General features: G+C 44.3%; 1 protein-coding gene across 3 annotated transcripts in view; it reads right to left on the reverse strand.

Moving 5' to 3' along the window:
• Positions 1 to 1,286: 1,286 nt before the first annotated feature.
• DDC (dopa decarboxylase) overlaps positions 1,287 to 18,848 on the reverse strand; it is a 192,549-nt gene continuing 174,987 nt past the window's right edge. For 2 of the 3 annotated variants that reach the window (XM_033930502.1, XM_033930501.1), the window contains 4 exons: positions 18,382 to 18,480; positions 13,418 to 13,519; positions 7,900 to 8,123; positions 1,287 to 3,078 (listed from right to left, as the gene is read on the reverse strand). In XM_033930502.1, coding sequence (XP_033786393.1) covers positions 7,914 to 8,123; positions 13,418 to 13,519; positions 18,382 to 18,480 — 411 coding nt within the window. In that variant the 3' untranslated portion in view covers positions 1,287 to 3,078; positions 7,900 to 7,913. The remainder of the gene's footprint in view (positions 3,079 to 7,899; positions 8,124 to 13,417; positions 13,520 to 18,381; positions 18,481 to 18,848) is intronic. The other variant, XM_033930503.1, reaches the window with a different exon arrangement.

Genomic DNA, 18,848 nt, shown 5'->3' on the forward strand with positions numbered 1-18,848 from the left:
TTTCTACTGTGATTTCCCAGCGTGGCCCTCCAGGGAGCGCTCAGACTTGCGCCTGGGGCGAGAGCTGGGTTGCCAGCTCTAGGCTTACCCCTGGCCCCATCACAGTATCCAGTTTGCATGGAAGGACTGGAACAGAGAGTAGTGCTTCCCAGTTTTTAAATAAAGCCTCTTTCATTAAGTTATGAAGAGGTACTTTTATTCAATCCTTAGGCCATTCCTTGTAATCCAATGCATTCATCAGCTCTGCTCGAGGTTCTGTTTCTGATTCCATATTTATTGGCAGAGCTGGTGCCATCTGTCTGTTAAATTTAGTGAAAGAGAGATTTTCTTGTGGGAACCTCCTACGAGGAGGTGGAGGAGATGGATCTGAAGGTATACCATTGGACTCCTCTGCAGAAACTTCTGAATAATCAGTAGAAGATTTATCTGATAAGGCTGAATCATAGTTCTCGCCATCAGGTCTTGTGGATGGAGAACATTGAGGTGAAAGCCAAGATGGACGCTTGGGTGAACGTCAAGGCGAGCATCAAGGAGAAAGTTGAGAAGATCGACGAGAATGTGATCTGGAAGGCTGAGTAAATAATATCCAAAAACACATTTACACTCCCAACTAGAAACCAGGCTGACGAGCCTGAAGGCCCAAAAATGAAATTCAATAAAAATGTTAACAGTTTTATATCAAATGAAAGAAAAAGAAATTATCTACAAAAATATGACTAAACGGAAGGAAACGGGAAAGCACAAAACACACAAGTTTGACGCACTGAGAGAAACTCTATGAAACAGCTTCTCAGCTCCATGGAAAACTGAGAACTGATGGCCCTGCAAGCCAACATCAGGTGGGTAGGCACCAGCACATGAGCGGTACAGGCGGTCTTAAAGTTTTAAAGTGATAGTGTACTTTTTGACTGTCCATGATTTTGATGTCACCCACCTGTGACTGCCTGCTTGTCCTCCGATAAATAAATTTAGCACCTAAGAGGTAAGGGATTGATTCTGTGTACATCAATTTGCAAAGGAACAATGGAGCTAAGGTCTTTTCTCAACGCTGTATATTTTATAACATTTTTGTGCGAAGAAGAAACATGCTATCTCTACAGAAACATTCACAGTTTTGAGACATGCAAAACCAAGCATCTGTGATGATATCTTCTAGATAGAAAAATTGGCTGTGACATTATGAATGGATTAATGGAATTCATTTACCAAAAACTTTAAACACTGCATGAATATACAGTATAACCTCATGCTAAATAACTAAAAACAAATTCTTATTTCATGATGAATAACATTTGGATCCGATTTTTTTTTTTTTTTTAATCATTTATTTTTATCCACCCTGATAATCAGTAATGGAGTCTTGGTTATAATCATGTATCATATCCATCATGTTTGGCTGCCTATATAGTTGGCATGTTAAAGACTTGATGATGAGCATTTAAACATGGATTTCTGGGGCCCACACAGAGTGGCAGGCATGGCTCTGGCCACCTTGTTGGGTAGACTGGATAGACAATGTGAGTCTTTTTGCCGTCATTTAGTGTGTGTTGCTGTATTTCTGTGTGACTTCAGGGAACCTGCCTATTCTTAGCAATTGAAAACACAGTATTGAAATACCTCCTCCCACTCACAGCAATGCAGTTCGAGGACTCCCGCTCAACTTAGAAGGAACAGTGCTGATGTGTGTAGAGTTGTTCTCTAGTACTTGAAGGGATCTAACATTTGGAAGTCAGAAAGGCAATATTCATCCTTTATAATGATCATTACAAGGAAGAGATAAGACTCTACATCCACTTAGCCAGGTAGATCATGGAGAAAATATATTCCCAGTATTTGTTAAAGAGGTTGTGAATTCTGAAGAGTTTGTAGGTACACTTGACTAGGAGTCAAAGTCTCTTCCTGGAGGTCAGAGCAGTGACTCCAGAGAATATTTGTATGATAGCTACCTAGTCATTTTTGCATTCCTTTTTCAAATATTATAGTTGAATTTGCAGGCAACAGCGGGTTCTGTCCATGAGAAAGGTGTCGTCGGGGCAGTCTTGATCTCCCACCTCGTCTAGAGGAGAGCTTGGGTTCTTTTCATGTGTCTGGATGTTTCTAGCAGCATGATAAAAAAAGGAGAAATGTATTCCTACCCAATCATTTTATTTCCTTGGATCCCACTAGACAGGTCTATGTGGCTGCTTATCTTCTGTTTTGTGTTTATTAAAGAATATTAAGCTAGCATCAGGTGTTTGGGTCTCACGTTTCTTGGGAAGATAGGAATATGTATTTAGTCAATTGTCACCATGAATGTCTGGAGAGTTCTCATGGGAGGGGATGAAGATGATTGAATTTCATTTATTTATAATGTTTGATGATTTTTCTGCTTAAGTACGTTCTGGCTTTGACATTAGAGTACTGGCAACTGCCAATGAACCACTATAGCACTGATGATGGCACTAGAAAATAGTGACTTTGTTTCCACCTGCTGGCAGAGTGGCAAGTTATGCATTTGGACTAGTTTAGCAGGGTTCAAAGAAAGTAAATTAATAGGTAAGAACAAATTTCTCCTTCTCTGAACTTTTTAGGAAAAGTTTCAGCTAGCATGGATTTCTGACAGCTCTATCCTAATGCATAATGAAATGTGGAACATTAATTACAATGGGAAGCATCTAGAACTACTGCTACTACTCTTTGGGAAGTAAGTTGAAAATCAGTACATGTTCAAAAGGCCTTTCTCTGGGTTCTGGGTAACTTAGCTCTGGTTTTTGCTGTTCTTTCAACTACCAGGGAAATGAATGAAATAATCCTCTTGACAGCAGGCCAGGATAATCTTGATACTGTGCTGTGGTAGGTGGAAAATATGAACCAAAAGATAAAGATCAAGATACTAAGAATATGCAATTATACAGTCCAGTCACCCCGGTTGCAGCCAGAGCACTAGCATCATGTCACTATGGAAGGTAGCATCATGAACTTGGTGCCAGCACCATAGGAGCAGAAGGATGAATTCAGATCAACCAAAAGTAAATACAGTATATGGTAGGCGAGTGGTCTTCATTTTGCTGCTTACTGGTTTTCTCTGGGTCTTTTTACCTAGAGAAATTGATATTACATTATACGAGTACATTAAAAGATGTATTTATGGAACCTCTCTAAAACCAATCAGAGAACCTGAAACATCATCAAAGTGAGGAAATCTCTATAGATGAAAGGTAGAATATTTATTTTTGTAATGATCAATTGTGACATAATTTCCTTGCATACAAGTAATACAGCACATAACAATGATAGCCAGATCTTTTTAGAGCATCTCTAAACTTGTATCATGCCCCTTCCTGCCTCCCTTCAACCCCAGATTGCTGTGTTTATGATTCATTTACAAAATCTCCAGGTTTACAACTCAAATCAGGAAATGTGTGAATTCTTCTTGTTGGACATGGTGTGCACTATTCGGTGGCAGGCAGCCGACTCTGAGGTAATCCAGTGCAATCCCTGCTTCTGACTAGTTTACAGTACACTGCCCTGCTGCATGATGTGCCCTGCCTCTCCCACCCCAAAAACTAAAAAGAAACACGAAAGCATTGAAGGGGCAAGTTTATGAACCATTTTCACACATAAAGAGGGCAATTCTATATAGATCTGTTAAAATAGGTGCTAGGATGATATGTGTATACAACTGCTGTTATAGAATACTAGCAGAAGTCCACTTTATGCACCTAACGTTATGTGTGAGCACTTTTGCTAACTCATTGGCAGGCATAAATGTTTCCACCTAATTACTGGAAGTTAGGCTTATAAATGCTAGTGTTATATAACCCTTTGAGGAAAGGCGGGGAAGGGAAGATATGATAGAGATGTTTAAATAAAAAAAATTTACAAAAGTGGAGAAAAAGCCTCAAATATCATATATACGGACAGCAGTCCATAAGGACTTCAAGCTGCTACACTGCTTGTCATTGGCATAAAAAACTCCACCCAATTAAATATTTTAACTTAAAGCAGGCAACCGCCCACCACCATGCACGGATGGAAAAAGGAAAAGTTTAACTTAGCTGACGTTGAAGAATGGTTGCGCTGCTCACCAGCGTTCTAGTTGTTGAAAAGGAACGCAAGCCTCGCTGCTTGAATTCACCAAACATTCTTCACACGCCTCTGACAAGAGCCTTGTTTCACCGTTAACCGGCTGCCTCAGGGATTTGATACCAGCTAGCTTTCCTCCATGGCGCACAAAAGGCATGTTTTAAATGGAAGTGAAGAGGGAGGCTTCCGGGGAGACTCAGAAGTAAGTAGGGGTAGTTAAGATTGCTCTGTACTCCCCCAGATAAAGTACACTCCCAAGCCCATGTGCATGTTAAGATTAAGTTACTGATTTTGTAAGTACAGTATGTATGATTTACTATATTTTATTTATGATTTTATCATGCATTATGATTTGCTTTATCCTATTTATTGTTCATGTTTAACAGCTGCCACTGACGAAGCCATATAGGTGAAACATGGTCACTTCGAGCTCTGGTTATACTTGAGCATTAAAGTTTTGAAATTTACTTCCACTACACCTGTGTCTTCTATTTGGTGATCCTCTCTGTGTATGCATCGCTCATAAATAAAATAAATACAGTAGAATCTAAGTTAACCGGTATTCAATTAAACCAGCACTCTCACCAACCAGCAAAATAATTGTCTCCCATGCTCCTCAGACAACGTCCAAAGTGGTGCTCCTGACCCAACCTCCCTCCAGCCCCAGTGGCATCAGCAGCAGCCAGAAATCTCCCTCCAGCTCCTGAAACATTGCAGCAGCCAGAAATCGCCCTCCTTTTGTTCCCGAAGCAGCAGACAGCTGGTCCTGACAACCCCTTCCCTCTGTTCCTGAAGCAGCAGAGCGACCTGACAAACCCCCCTCCCTCACTCACCCGAAGCTGTAGCAGCAGCCGGCAAGCAGAGGAAGCACTGGTAAACAGGTTGATTCTGGCCAGCTCCAACAGGGCCTTTCATCTGCCATGTCACTTCTGACGTGGCAGAAGAAAGGCCCTGCCTGGGCTGGCCAGAAGTTGCCTGTTTACTGCCACTTCCTCTGCTCTCTACAGCTTCGAAGGAGGGAGGGGGTATTGTCGGGACACTGCTGCATCAGGAACGGAGGGAGGATTGTCAGGACCAGCTCTGTTGCTTTGGAAATGGAGGGAGTGAGGGGAGAAGGGGAAAGAAAATGTGGGAAAGAAAGAAGGGACCTGCAAGTGGGAGTGGGGGATGATAGATTGAGGTGAGAAGGGAGACTAATCTTATTTTTAGAGTAACTCAAGCAACAAGAAACTACAGTTATCGGACTGCCACCAATCCCCATGGATGCCAGATAACTGAGATTCTACTGTAGAATTGCTCATGAAGATGAGCAATGACAGATCATCGTTATTCAGCTAAGCAACATCTTACTTTCACATGCAGAGCTAGATTTAGTAAATTATTGTGTTAGCACTCACTAATGCAGTTAATGTGTGTTATTAGTAAATAGATCCCATAGCATAAAATGGGACTTGTAGTAAACAACTTGCATTTAATGCAGATTTGTCCAACCTGAGGCCCGCGGGCCACAATGTGGCCAGCCCACCACCTTCAATTTTTGGCCCCCATGAGCTCCATGAAGTACTCTGACGACACCTTTGTTTCTCTGCTGCAACTGGCCTAACTGTACACTTGGGTTGCACTGTGCTGGAAGTTAATGCTATTCCTATGATTTCAAGTCTTGCAAAACTCGATACTGTGAGACCAGCATCAAGTTCTGGTGCAGCATGGCTCAACCTCATGAATCACAGAGCTTTTGCAGCAGGAAAACATCCTGGTACAAGACTTTTCGCAGCAGGAAAGCGTCCTGAAAAGACATTTTGCAGCAGATAAAGTGTTGGACTTCACAGAACTTTTGCAGACTACTTTGTAACATGGAGCTTTTGCAGCAAGAAAGCAGAGATCACGGTAGAGACTATTTGCAGACTATTTGCAGCAGGGTTCTCATCAAAGCAGCTGAAGCCAAGGAGGGAAAAAAGAAAAGATGAAGGATGGAGACTGGGGGGGGGGAGCATATATGTGAAATTTTCTTTTTGCTTAGGGTTTGTCTTGATGAAAATAGGGTACAGAAATTGTATTTGCCCTGTCTGCCTGTATGCTAGATTGGGAGGGGGAGAAGAGAAAGAGAGAGGTGAGGAATAGAGACAGATAATGCTGAATGGGCTGGAACAGTGGCATAGCCAATGGGCCAGGGCCTTCCCAGTGGCGACACACATTGTTAATGTAGCTATTGGAGATCACCTGGCCCTACCAGCTGAAGAGTCCTCTTTGGAGTCCCTTGAGTAGTCTCATTCCTGCACCAGTCAGTAGAGGGATTCCAGCTGCTGATGCTGGCATCCCCTCCACCCCAAGCATGCTCAATCCAATTAGCACTCTCGTGCATGTGCACATAGGGGTTGAACTGAGCATGCATGTGAGGTGCAGTGCCGATATTGGCGACTGGATACACGCTGTTGACTGCTGTGGAAATGACGGGACTCCTCAGCTGACAGAGGCCAGGGATTTCTGCCAACCAAGATATTCATTTTTACTGCTTCAGGGTGGGGGTGGGTAGCAGCCAGAAAAGAAATGAGTGGATTGTGCCCACCCAGAAATTGAGTTCTGGCTTTGCTATTGGACTAGAGAGACCGAAGAGAGGGGAAATACAGCATAGCAGGAGGGAGAGCTAGAGAGACAATGCTGTAAGGGGGAAGAGAGGTAGGCAGGGGGGATGTTAAATGATGCAGTGGGGAGGGGGCAGAGAGACAGGGGCAGTGCTGCATGTTGGTGGGGGAAGGCAGAGAGATAAGCAATGCTGGATGATGGGGCAGAGGAGATGATGGATGGGGAGAGATAGAGGAAATACTGGATGGCAGGGGAGACAGGCAGTACTGCATGAGGAAGTGAGTGAGACAGAGGTAATGCTGGATGTGATGGGAGAGGGAGAGAGAGAAAGAGATGAAGTAATGGTGAATGGTACAGGAGGAGAGAACAGAGAGAGAGGAGCAGGCAGGGCGAACACAATTAGAAAAAAGTTAATTGGCCAGACAGCAACGGTAGAAAAAATACCTTTATTTTTAATTTAGGATGAAGTAATGTGATAACTGTGTTAATCCATTTTAAAAGTTAAATAACATAAATAAAAGAAAGAAATGGAAAATAAAGTGACACCTTTTTCTGCACCAAATATGTTTTTTGACTAGCTTTCAAAGGCCAAAGCCGCCTCCTTCAGGTCTGAACAATACACTTCTCCCTGGGTATTCGCGGGGGTTAGGTGCAGAGCCGGACCGCGAAGTGTGAAAAATCGCGAATAACTTCTCGGCCGGCTCTGACCCACCTCCACCTCCCTCCTTTGTCCTCTCGCGACTACAACGGGAACTTCCGGCAGCCATTCTGATGATGGCTGTGCACAGGGCAGGAGCATAGGACGATCGCTCCTGCCCCGCTTCACCGCTAGACCACCAGGTAAGGTTACGGGACGCTTGGACGGCTTAAAAATAGTCAAAAATGAAGATAGGTTGTTTAAAAAGAAAATTGCGAATAACCAAATCTGCGGATACTGAAACCGCAGATTCGGAGGGAGAAGTGTATAGTGTTGTGCTTGTCCTGATTTAAGGCAGCAGGTTTTGGCTTCTGAAAACTAGATAAAATGTACTAAGTTAATCTAATAAAAAGGTATCACATTTCTTTGTGTTCTCAGATTGTGTGATCCCCCAGAATGAGAGTGTGAGTGCATGTACACATGCATATTATAGCCCTCCAAATGTTACAAAATATCAAATGTGGCCCTGCTAGAAAAAGGTTGGACAAACCTGATTTAATGCATGTTAACACACAATTAGCAAATCTATCCTTCAGTGAGTTGCTGTCACCTGCCTGTATACAGACTGTCACTTTTGCTGTAGCACCTCGTGTCTCAGCAGCTTGACTGCAGTCTTGGTAATGTGGGCCCAAGCGTCCTGGATGTGGCGGGACTCTACAATACGCGAGCAAACAGCAAAGCGCAGCACAAATTTGTCTCCCAGGTGACACGGAACAAGATGGATTTTTCGGGCGTCATTGATATTTTTTAGCAGTGCCTCATTCAGCCTATTGGAACCCTAGAATGGAAAAAAGAACAGAATGCCAATGATGACAGCTGCAACTGTTTCCCCCGGCCCGTGGTCTGAAAACATCTCTGCAGACCTGAGCTTGTCCAGTTACAAAGTCCATGAGTCCTTTGTGCTGAATTGCAAAGGGAAAGCCCATGTGCATATTTTTTTCTTTCAGAAGTGCTACCAGCACAAAGTACAAGTAGATATTTGTATCTTGCAATCCACGTGCATTATTTTCTTTTCCAAGCCTCAACACACCACTGAATATGCATTAAAGGAAATGCACCGTGGTAGGGCTGCTCGAGAGATTATGGTGCCTGTGTCCCGCCCACTTCCCTTCTCCCTCCTCTGATGCTGCTTCCCAGTACCAGCGGGATGTGGCTTCATAGGCCAGCATCAGTGTCAAGCAGTAGCGGCGGATGAGGGTGGAGGGAAGTGTTGCACTTCCTTCTGCTGATGCTGGCCTTTTTCACTCGTGACAACTGGCCTATGAAGCCACATCCTGTCAGGACACGGCAGCAGAGTCAGAAGAGGGAGGAGGAGGGAAATGTTCAAACTGCAGGATAGCTAATTTATGGGCCAGTGACGTCACAGCCCTGGGGGTTTGGCACCCTCTAGTGATGACCTGGGCCAGAGCCTTACCTAGAACATAGGTTAAGCCAGCCCTGTTCTGGTGTGCTGTGTGTTGAAGATGGGCAGCTTTCTGACAGCCATTCTACCTGGGTAAAATTGGTACTTATCTGGGTATATGGCTTTTCAAAACTTCCTTTTCATATATGGAGAGATCAATATGGATATTCCAATCCAATCTTTGGTTTTATATACCGATTCATCCCTCCAACAGGGCTCGACTTAGTTAACAAATATTCACAGAACAAATAAAGAATTGGACAAGACCTCAGCTTGTGTGATCATTAGTTAGAAGCAGAGGAATCTGTCGGAAATTTCTGAAATAAGTAAGTAATCTCTTATTGCTCAGAAAAGACAACACTGTATGCTGTTCAGCTCCTGGGATTGCTTTATTTTAAAATAGAAAATGTAAAATACAAAACAGTATAGAAGGCGTAGAGCAAAAAGGATTCACAGGAAATGCGCACTGCTTGTGGCTAACAAGCCCTCTAGGGGTCACTGTTTCTTGACCCTCTTTCTCTCATCCCTCAAGGAGCATAATAAATATTGGCTATTGATTATTACAGTAAAGTGAATAAAAGTTTCAGGATCAAGATGTTTCACCTCATTCCAATTGGTTTTCTAGCAGCAAACCATTGCAGAACAGCCATGCAAATTGAACTGCTGACCAAAGCACTGAATTGTGAGCATAACCCCACAAGTACAGCCAATTAAGCAAACAGTGAAGACTTAGCCAACTCCCCCCTTCTTCCTGCCCAAGAGGAAGCCTCAGCATTTCAAGAAGGCAGGGATTGTGAATGTGGGCCTGCTCACTTTCCCCATGCTTAGAGACTGAAGGCTGCTACTGCTGCCAAGCTGCTGAGATCATGCTGTCTGGCACAGCAGCACTGCTTTAGGACAGAGGTCTTTTACACGAGGAGGGAAGAAATACTGTGGCTGAAGGAGTGATGTGGGGTGGGGGTGAGGCATGGAAAAGAGTTCTAAAAGAGGTAGAAAGGTTCCTAGTTTGCCCCACTGATTTGTCTTCTAGTGCCAGGTCCGGCAGCCACAGGCGTATCACACTTTAAGAATGTGTTCCTATTTGCCAGGGTGAGAGGTGATGGTTGAACAGAAACAGGTCGAGGGTTACCAGTTGCCTGAGAAAACCCAGCATGTCCTTTTTAGAGGACTGTCCGGATGCTTGAATGGATTTCTAAAACCCAGCAGTTTGTATGGGTGTTTGAAGGCCCCAAGCTCAGGGCCACGTCTGGAGGGGCTCCAAGCATGTGGGGATACAACGCAATGATGTCATATGCATGTTCGGAGGCCCTCCAGATGCAGCTCCAAGCTTGGAGAAGAAGAGACAAGGTTCATGTGGGGGTGGGGATGGGGGACTGGGGCAGAATGGGGCGGGCCTATATGTCCTTTTATTTAATGAGGAAATCTGGTAATACTAAGCAGGTCTGACATCCAGCCTGGTTTCCTAATAGGCACAGTAGACAGTTCCATGTGGGATACTACAGATCTACATTTAGTTCTATCTCTTCTATCACATTCAATATGAAGCATGAACATACTATGGCCTCGAAATTTAGTTGGGCCCACCAGTACTGTATGTTTAGGCTTCAGACTATAAAGCCATCAGGCAGACACAGTAAGAAGCATAGGCTACTTTCTTCTTGCCAACAGGCGGCAGAGAGCAACTTTATCTCGGGGTGCATGTGTAATCAAGCCTGCAGACAGTATGGTCCCGAGGCCTTGAAACTTCAGCCATTTCAAGACATGAAGCATCACTCCTCCTCATGTGCTTACTTAAGCACTTACCCTACTTTGCCTATGCTGTAAGCTGTTTGTGCAGGCTTTTAATCTGCTTCAATGTGGTGTATTTAGATTTTAGCAAAGCCTTTGACAGTGTTCCACACAGGTGTCTAATAAATAAACTGAGTGTCCTCGGTATGGGCAGACGGGGTCAAGAACTGGTTGAATGGAAAGCAACAAGAGGATAGTGGTCAATGGAGATCACTCTGAGGAAAGGGATGTTACCAGTGGTGTGCTTCAAGGTTCGCTTCTTGGGGCTGTTCTTTTTAACATTTTGTAAGTGATATTGTTGAAGGGCTGTCAGGAAAGATTTGCCTCATTGCATATGATACTAATGCAATGCACCCCTAAGGTTCCCCAAAATTAGACTTCTGGCTATGCCTCTGATGTGAACCCCATTCAGATTCTAACTATGTCTATGCCCACATGCAAACTATGTACTATCAGTGATATGTGCATCAAATATAATAAAATGCTAAGCGCGCATGCGCACTCACGCCATGTGTTCCCTGATCTGTCGCGGCGGCTCGAGTGCGCATGCGCGCTTACTACGTCACAAGGGATGAGCAGAAGACTCCATCAGCAATTGCACTGGCCGGCTGACACCGGAGCAGGACAGCGTGCCTCCAGCGCCAAAGATCTGCTGCCGAAACAAACTCCACCCCAGCATGAAGGGAAGGGTCCAGCCAGCCGGAGGCAGAAGGAAGCAACTAAAAATAACACTTCCGGGGCAGGCAGATAGCGCGGTAAGGGTGAACCGCACCTGCGTCGGAGAAGGCTTCTGACGCAGGCGGCGGTCGTGAGAGGAGCCGCCGGGAGACGGCCAGAACGCGGGAAGGTGGGTAGGGAAGTCAAAAGACTACGCCGCTAAGTTATTAAAGTCGTGAAAAGCCAACGGCCATGAAGTATGCAGGCGGTATACTTCACGACCGACGGCTTTTCAAACCCCCCCAGTACCGCCGCCGCTGAACCTTTGAAAACCCTCCACCCCCACCAGCACTGCCGGCTGCGGTTAAGGCCTGGCTTCTTACTAATCCAAGCAAGCACCTTGCACTATCGGTGTTGAAGTAACCGGCAGCGTGTGATGTCACCTTGAGCTAATTGCAGGTCTGAGGCAAGCCAGAGCACAATGAAACAAGATTTATTACTCTTCTAAGGGAACAGAGAGGGAGGGAAGAAGAGATGGCAGGGAATAGAAGGAAGGAGGAAGGTATGCCAGACCAAGGGAAAAGGAAGGGGGAAAGGAAGGAGGAGATGCCATATGAAACAGAGAGAAAGAGAAGGCAGACACTGGATGGAAAGAGAAGAGAGGGCAGTGAATGGAAGAGGCAAGACAGAGGGTGAATAGTAGATAGAAGGGGTAGAGAGAGGGAGACAGACAATGAATGGAAGTGTGGGGGAGAGGAGGGACAGCTGCTGAATGGAAGTCTGAGGGATAAGGGGAACAGACTTGGAAGGAAGTGGGGAGGAGAAAGAAAAATGGGCACATGTGAGGGAAGAGGATAGAGTTAGAAATAAAGATAGACAGACAGGGGGCCAGGGAGAAAGACAGAAAGAATTACAAACAGCGTCCAAGGAGAGAGAGACAAATAAAAAAAACAACAACAGACAGACATTACTCTAGCACCCATTAATGTAACAGGCTGGGGGGGGGGTTAACAGGAAGGGAGCCCTACTGTTGGACAGGGGAAGCAGAGAATAGGTGCTGCTGGGCAGGGGGAAGGTAAAATGAAGGGAGAAGGGCTGGACAGTCAAGGAAAGAGAGACACAGAAAGAAAGACAGACAGCAGAAGGGAGAGAGACAGAAAGAAAGACAGACAGAAAGCAGCCAAGGAGAGAAAATGAAAAAAATAAACACAAAGACACACATCTATTAATGTAACGGGCCTAAAGACTAGTAGTTATAGAATAGCGCTAGGCAGAATACTATTGTTTATGCACACACTTGACACATAATTGATAACGGCTCCTTTATAGAATTGCCCCTAATAGAAACGACGCAGTTAAAAGAAGCTGTGCAACCTGAAGCAGAAGGAATGGGATCAGTAGCGGCAGCACAGACCCAAAGCAGATACAGCAGTGTAGCAGAACTAGGTGAGGGCAGAGAAAAAGAGTCTAATGGGGGTTGTGGGGATTTCTGGAGAAAAGAGGATGTAATTGGTTGGATTGTAAAGGAAAAGGTTGGATGGGAGAGAGAGACTAACATGGCCAGGCTTTGGGGGTTGGGGAGCAGAGAAATGGAAGCTGGCTAGGGGAAGGGGTAGACAGAGAAACTGATAGGACTAGCTGGGGGTGAGAGTAGGGTTACCATATTTTGAAATGCAAAAACTCAGACACATGGCCCCATTCCACACCTGTTCAGTTTGCATACAGTGACACCATGTTCTGCATCCATCCATGCCCTGTTTTGCCCCCCTGTCCCGCCCCCAGAAAGTCTCATCTCTTCTTCCTCAACCTCTGGGTCATGCCTGGAGGGCCTCAAGCATGTGTAGATGTGTGTGACGTCATCTGCACTTGCTCAGAGGTCCTCCAGATGCGGTCGGAGCTTGTTGGGACTTTCCAAAACCTGGACAAATTGCCAGGTTTTGGAAAGTATGTCTCGGCACCTGGACAGTCCTCTAAAAAGAGGACATGTCTGGGGTTTTCTGAACGTCTGGTAACCCTAGGTGAGAGAGCAATAAAGACCGATGTTGACTGCTGGGAGAGAAAGACCAATGTGGCAAGCCTGGGATAGGGGCAAACAGTTGAGGTTGGAGAAGGATCCCCAAACATTTTTGAGGCCAATGATGGGGTATCCTTAGTCATATAGATTGGGAACCTCTGCAAGTATCTTATATCTTCACCATACTACAGCTTCATGAATATACTTTTACCTTTAAACGGAAGCACACCAGCCCCAGTATGACCTCGGCACAGATCTCAAATTGCTCATCTTTGCGCACTAACTCTTCAAATTCATGTGCCAATCGTACATGCTGGGAGAGGAGAGAGAAAGAGAGATGAGAGCATTATGCAAGCACTGTAAGTCTTCACTGCCCTCTGATAGCTAATAATGAGTTCTTTCACATATTAACACAGTTTTAACCTTCCATTCCTCTCTTCAATTACATTTGATCCAGCTTTCTTTTTTTCTTGCGTGAAATGCAGCGAGTCTCTATTTAGCAACCATCTCAGAACTAAAAAGAGATTATGTACTTATCTTGATGATATCATTTCCAGTAGATAGGTGTGTCATTCTGGACAAGCGGGTTATCTCTCCATGGCCGCGAGCCATCTGCAGAAGGAATCCACTATAGATTTTTTCTGTATCACTTACTTCACTCAGAGTTCTACTGCCACCTACAGTTAGTTTCCAAACATGCAAGAGCTCCTCCAAGAAAAGACGAGGTAAGGAATTGGGATATCCCAAACAAATAAACAGCTCTGCTCTAACAAAACAATACTTGAACAATCAAAGATCAACCAAAACCAACAAAAGCATAAAAAAAGTTCAGGTAATATCCCTGCAGACACTAGAACTATGTTACACACAATTTTTCATGGCCTAAAGGGCTGTCTGGCATCCAAGATCATACTTGGAGAAGAACAATCAGAACAAGACAGTAGGCAGGCATAGGAAGGACAGGGCAGGGGTCCAGAATGACATACCTATCTACTGGAAAAGATATGATCAAGGTAAGTATATCATTTCTGTTTCCAGTGCAATAGGTGTGTCATTCTGGACAAGTGGGATGTACAAAAGCAGTCCTAGAAATCTAGGATGGGCTGACTGCACCAGAATGTAGTACTGATGATTCAAAGGCAGAGTCCTCTCTTGCCGCCACATCCACTCTGTAAAACTTAGCAAATGTACATTATGTAGAGTGGACCAAATCGCCACTCTACAAATCTCCTCTGGGGAGACTGCCTTCTTGTTGAATGCACCTTGATGGAAACAGTAGACTGTTTCTCGCAGATAATGTAGGTGGATGAAATGGCCTTAAGCATCCATCTGGATATCATGGTCTTGGAGGTTGGTGTGCCTCGCTTAGCTGAATGAGTCAGCATAAACAGATAGTCAAAGAGCCTAAACTCATTGGTGACCTCAAGCTCCTGAAGAAGAACTCTTCAAAATCCTGTCCTATTTCTTAGAACTTGTAGACTGGAATGCAGGTAAGTGGAACTCATGATTGACATGAAACGTTGAAACTACCTTCAACAGAAAAGAAGGAACAGTGCATAGAGAAACTCCAGTATCTGAGATTTTAAGGAAAGGCTCTCTACAAGAAAGATCCTGAAGCTCCGAGACTCATCTCGCTGATGTCACAGCTACCAGAAAAACAGCCTTAATCATTTAATCCAGCAGAGACACTTCTTCCAGTGGCTTGAATGGAGCTTTGGTGAAACCCTGCAGAACCACGTTCAGATCCCAGGAAGGGAACAGGGTCTTGACCAGTGGTCTGATGCGGAGAACACCCTTCAGAAATCTGACAATGTCCAGATGAGATGCCAGAGTAGATTTGCAACCTTGGGCCCTGAAACAAGAAAGCCTTGCGACTTTAACCTGAAGGAAAGCCACAGTAAGCCCTTTGTCAAGGCCAGCTTGAGGAAAGCTAACACAACAGAAAATAGCTCCACACACTCCTGAGAGCACCAATGTTGGAATGTCTTCCACATTTTAGCATAGGTGGAGACTGTAGTTGACTTCTTAGACTTGAGAAGGGTGGCAATGACCACTTCTTAATACCCTTTGCACTCTAATGCTTTGCATTCAAGAGCCATGCCATAAGAGCAAAGCGATCCAGTTCCTCCAAGCATACTGGACCCTACGAAAGGAAGTCTGGATGCACCGGCAGCCAGAGATTATGACCTAATCAAAGGCGCATCAGATCTATGTACCATGATCTGTGTGGCCAATCTGAAGCCACCAGAATGGCCTTTCCGTGATGACTTGCAATCCATTGAAGGACTCGGTCTATCATGGACCAGGGAGGAAAGACAACAGTAGGCCCTGAGGCCATGGCTGGACTATGGTGTCTAGACCCATGCTTCCAGGCTTGTATGTTGAACTGAAGAAACTATCCACCTTGTTCTTCACCGTTGCCATGAGGTCAAATCATGGTCGACTCCCAGCTGAACAAAAGCCTGAAAACTAGCATCAACAGTGTTCATTTGGCCAGATCTAGGGGTTCATCCAGGGAGGGGCCTTAAACAACTTGGGTCAATCAAAGCCTTAGGCCCCTCCTCAGGGCTCGCACTGAAGTCAGGCAGCAAGAAGAGTTCCGTTTAAAAAGAAAAGTTGCTACAGAGGCAAGAACATGCGCAGACCATCTACAAGCAAAGAAGATGGTCTGCGCATGCGTCAGGATTGCTCTTCTGCGATCCGCGTGGTCGGTTGGGAGTGTGCCTCCGATGGGCCTAATTAGCATAAGGACGCATTGTGAATAGCGAGCCCGGACACAGACCGGAAAGGTAAAGTAGGCTAAGTGAATCTAGCCCATTGAGGGGCTGTGAAGATGTTACTGATTTGTTATCTTTGCTGCTGATAACAGTTTAATCTGCAGCTTATGCAGAAGTACTAAATCTTGCCTTAGATTCAATAGAGCCAAACCATACAAGAGGAGAGGGTTTCCTTTCTTAGAAACTCAAAATGGTTCAATAGGAAGGACCTGTTGATGGTGCAAAAATATTTATTAAAAAAAAAAAAATTATATATATATAATTTTATATATATATATAATTTTATAATTATATATATAATTATATATATATATATATAATTTACTTAATTCGCTCAGAATTGTTGGATTGGTTGCGAGTAATATATATATATATTACTCGCAACCAATCCAACAATTCTGAGCGAATTAAGTAAACTCTAATCTAATCTAATCCTTAGGTTTGTATACCGCATCATCTCCACGTTCGTAGAGCTCGACTCGGTTTACAGTAGGAGAAATAGGAAGGAACTACAACAGAGGGTTAGAGGTAGAAGTGTGAAGAAAATTTAGAGGATATAAGAGTTTCCTTGATTCCTAAGTTGGAGGGAGACTAACATTTTTTGAGAAAAGCCAGGTTTTCAGATGTTTGCGGAAAACTTGGAGAGAGCTCAAGTTCCGAAGAGGGGAGGTAAGGTTGTTCCAGAGCTCAGTGATTTTGAAGTGGAGGGAGGTCCCTAGCTTTCCTGTGTGGGAAATGCCTTTTAGCGAGGGGAAGGATAGTTTTAATTTGTGGGAGGATCTGGTGGTATTAGGGTTTGAGGAATTCCAAAAAAGAGGGATAAAGGGAGGGAGGATACCATATAGGATTTTGAAAGTTAAACAGGCGCATTTATAGAGGACCCTGGCGATTATCGGAAGCCAGTGGAGCTTGGCCAGGAGCGGGGAGACATGGTCAAATTTCCTTTTAGCGAAGATGAGCTTGGTCGCGGCATTCTGAATCTGTTGGAGTCTGTGGAGGTTTTTCTTAGTTAGGCTTAAGTTGCAATAGTCCAATCTGGAGAGCTCACCACATTATACAGTATTTTTATATACGAGTAGCAACAAAAAGTACTTACATGCACCTGTACAGTGGATGTTAAAAAAAGATAAGGCCTGCATCTCTCTTCTAGTATACAGTATACATATAGCTCATCCAAACCATGGATGAGGAGAGAATGAGGGGTCCTTTTACTAAAGTGTAGCAAAAGTTTGCACTTATGCCTTAGATGCAAAACCCAGTATGTAATAAGTGCAAAATGTTACCTGCAGGTTCCCAGTTATCATATAAAATGTTCTTTACCTCATATGTGTGGTAAAGTTCTGTGTGTTAATTTGTGCAGTTCACGACCTGCCCCATAACAGTTACCCCATGAATTAGCATATGGCAACTGATATGCCAGTGTGGTAACCGTTATTACATGCGTGAGTACCAGATCCTTCTAGCTATCCTCCCTGATAGACATTGCTTCGTGCAGCTCTGTACCGAGAGCCCCGCAGAAGCGAACAGGCATGGGTCCTGCTCTCCTCCTGGAAGTCAATGCAGGGCAGGAAGGAAAGTATGATATGGACTTTTATATGCCACCATCCGGGTGTCCAAAATCCACTGCATAAAGAGAGGTGTCTAAAAATTGTGAGTACCTGAATGGCAGCACCCATATTGCAGTGCCCAAAAGTCATTCTTCGGCTCCAAAGTCCACCAGTGAGCTGTAACTCCTTAGGCCAGGGGTGAGCAACTTCGGTCCTTGAGGGCCGTAATCCAGTCGGGTTTTCAGGATTTCCACAATGAATATGCATGAGATCTATTTGCATGCACTGCTTTCAATGCATATTTATTGGGGAAATCCGACTGGATTCTGGCCCTCAAGGACCGGAGTTGCTCACCCCTGCCTTAGGCTAAGACAGGCTTAGGGCTCTCTGTAGTATGGGGGCCCAGGGTAATTGCCCTGCTAGTACTGCCTAATACTGGCCTGAAATATTGTCATTGAAAAAACAACAACAAATAACCAAAAAAGCATCAAGGACCATCCGGAATCTGGGAAAAAACTATTCTTGGACCCGACACAGTCTGTGTTTCAACATAAAAACGCCTGCCTCAGGGGTCTAAAACAGTTTTTTTATTTTGCTTGTGTGTATATAATTTTTCTGCTGATTGTATAAATATTTTATTACTGTTTTAGACTCCTGAGGCAGGCATATTTATGCCAGAACACGGACCGTGTCAGGTCCATGAATAAGTTATTGGGTCCAAGAATAAAGTTTTTCCCAGATTCTGTCTGGTCCTTGGTGCTTTTTCGGTTGTTGTTGTTTGATCCTCTCCTACATGTTCTATTAAAAAAACCCACCAACAACAAATGAAAACAAACAAAAAAGAAAATCACCTTGCGGATGTGTTCCTGAAGCCCTTTTACGCCATACATCCGGAACACAAACCACATCTTCAGGGAACGGAACCTGCGGCCCAGAGGTATCTGCCAGTGCTGTAGGGCAAGTAAACACATTAGAATGACTTCCTCCTCTTCCACCCTTATTGCCGCTGGGACTTCAGTCATTAAGCAGCTGCTGGATTGTAGCGTTACTTTTCTTATACATCAAGGTTATTTACTATTGTAGGTTGACTTTCCAAAAACCGGAAAATTCCTACAAACATAGCCATATAACATGGCTTCAAAAAATTATACTTTTACTACGCACCTATAAATCATTTTCAGATGTACATCAGACCTGATTCATCAAGGTCTTTATCCACAGACACTGAACTGACTAAGCCTTGGCATCACATTACCACTTAGTAAAGGAATCACAAGCCAAAAGAGACCTCAGGAAAGACAGAAATAGAGCTTCTAGA

Source organism: Geotrypetes seraphini, chromosome 2, assembly GCF_902459505.1.
Source record: "Geotrypetes seraphini chromosome 2, aGeoSer1.1, whole genome shotgun sequence".
Taxonomy (NCBI): Eukaryota; Metazoa; Chordata; class Amphibia; order Gymnophiona; family Dermophiidae; genus Geotrypetes; species Geotrypetes seraphini.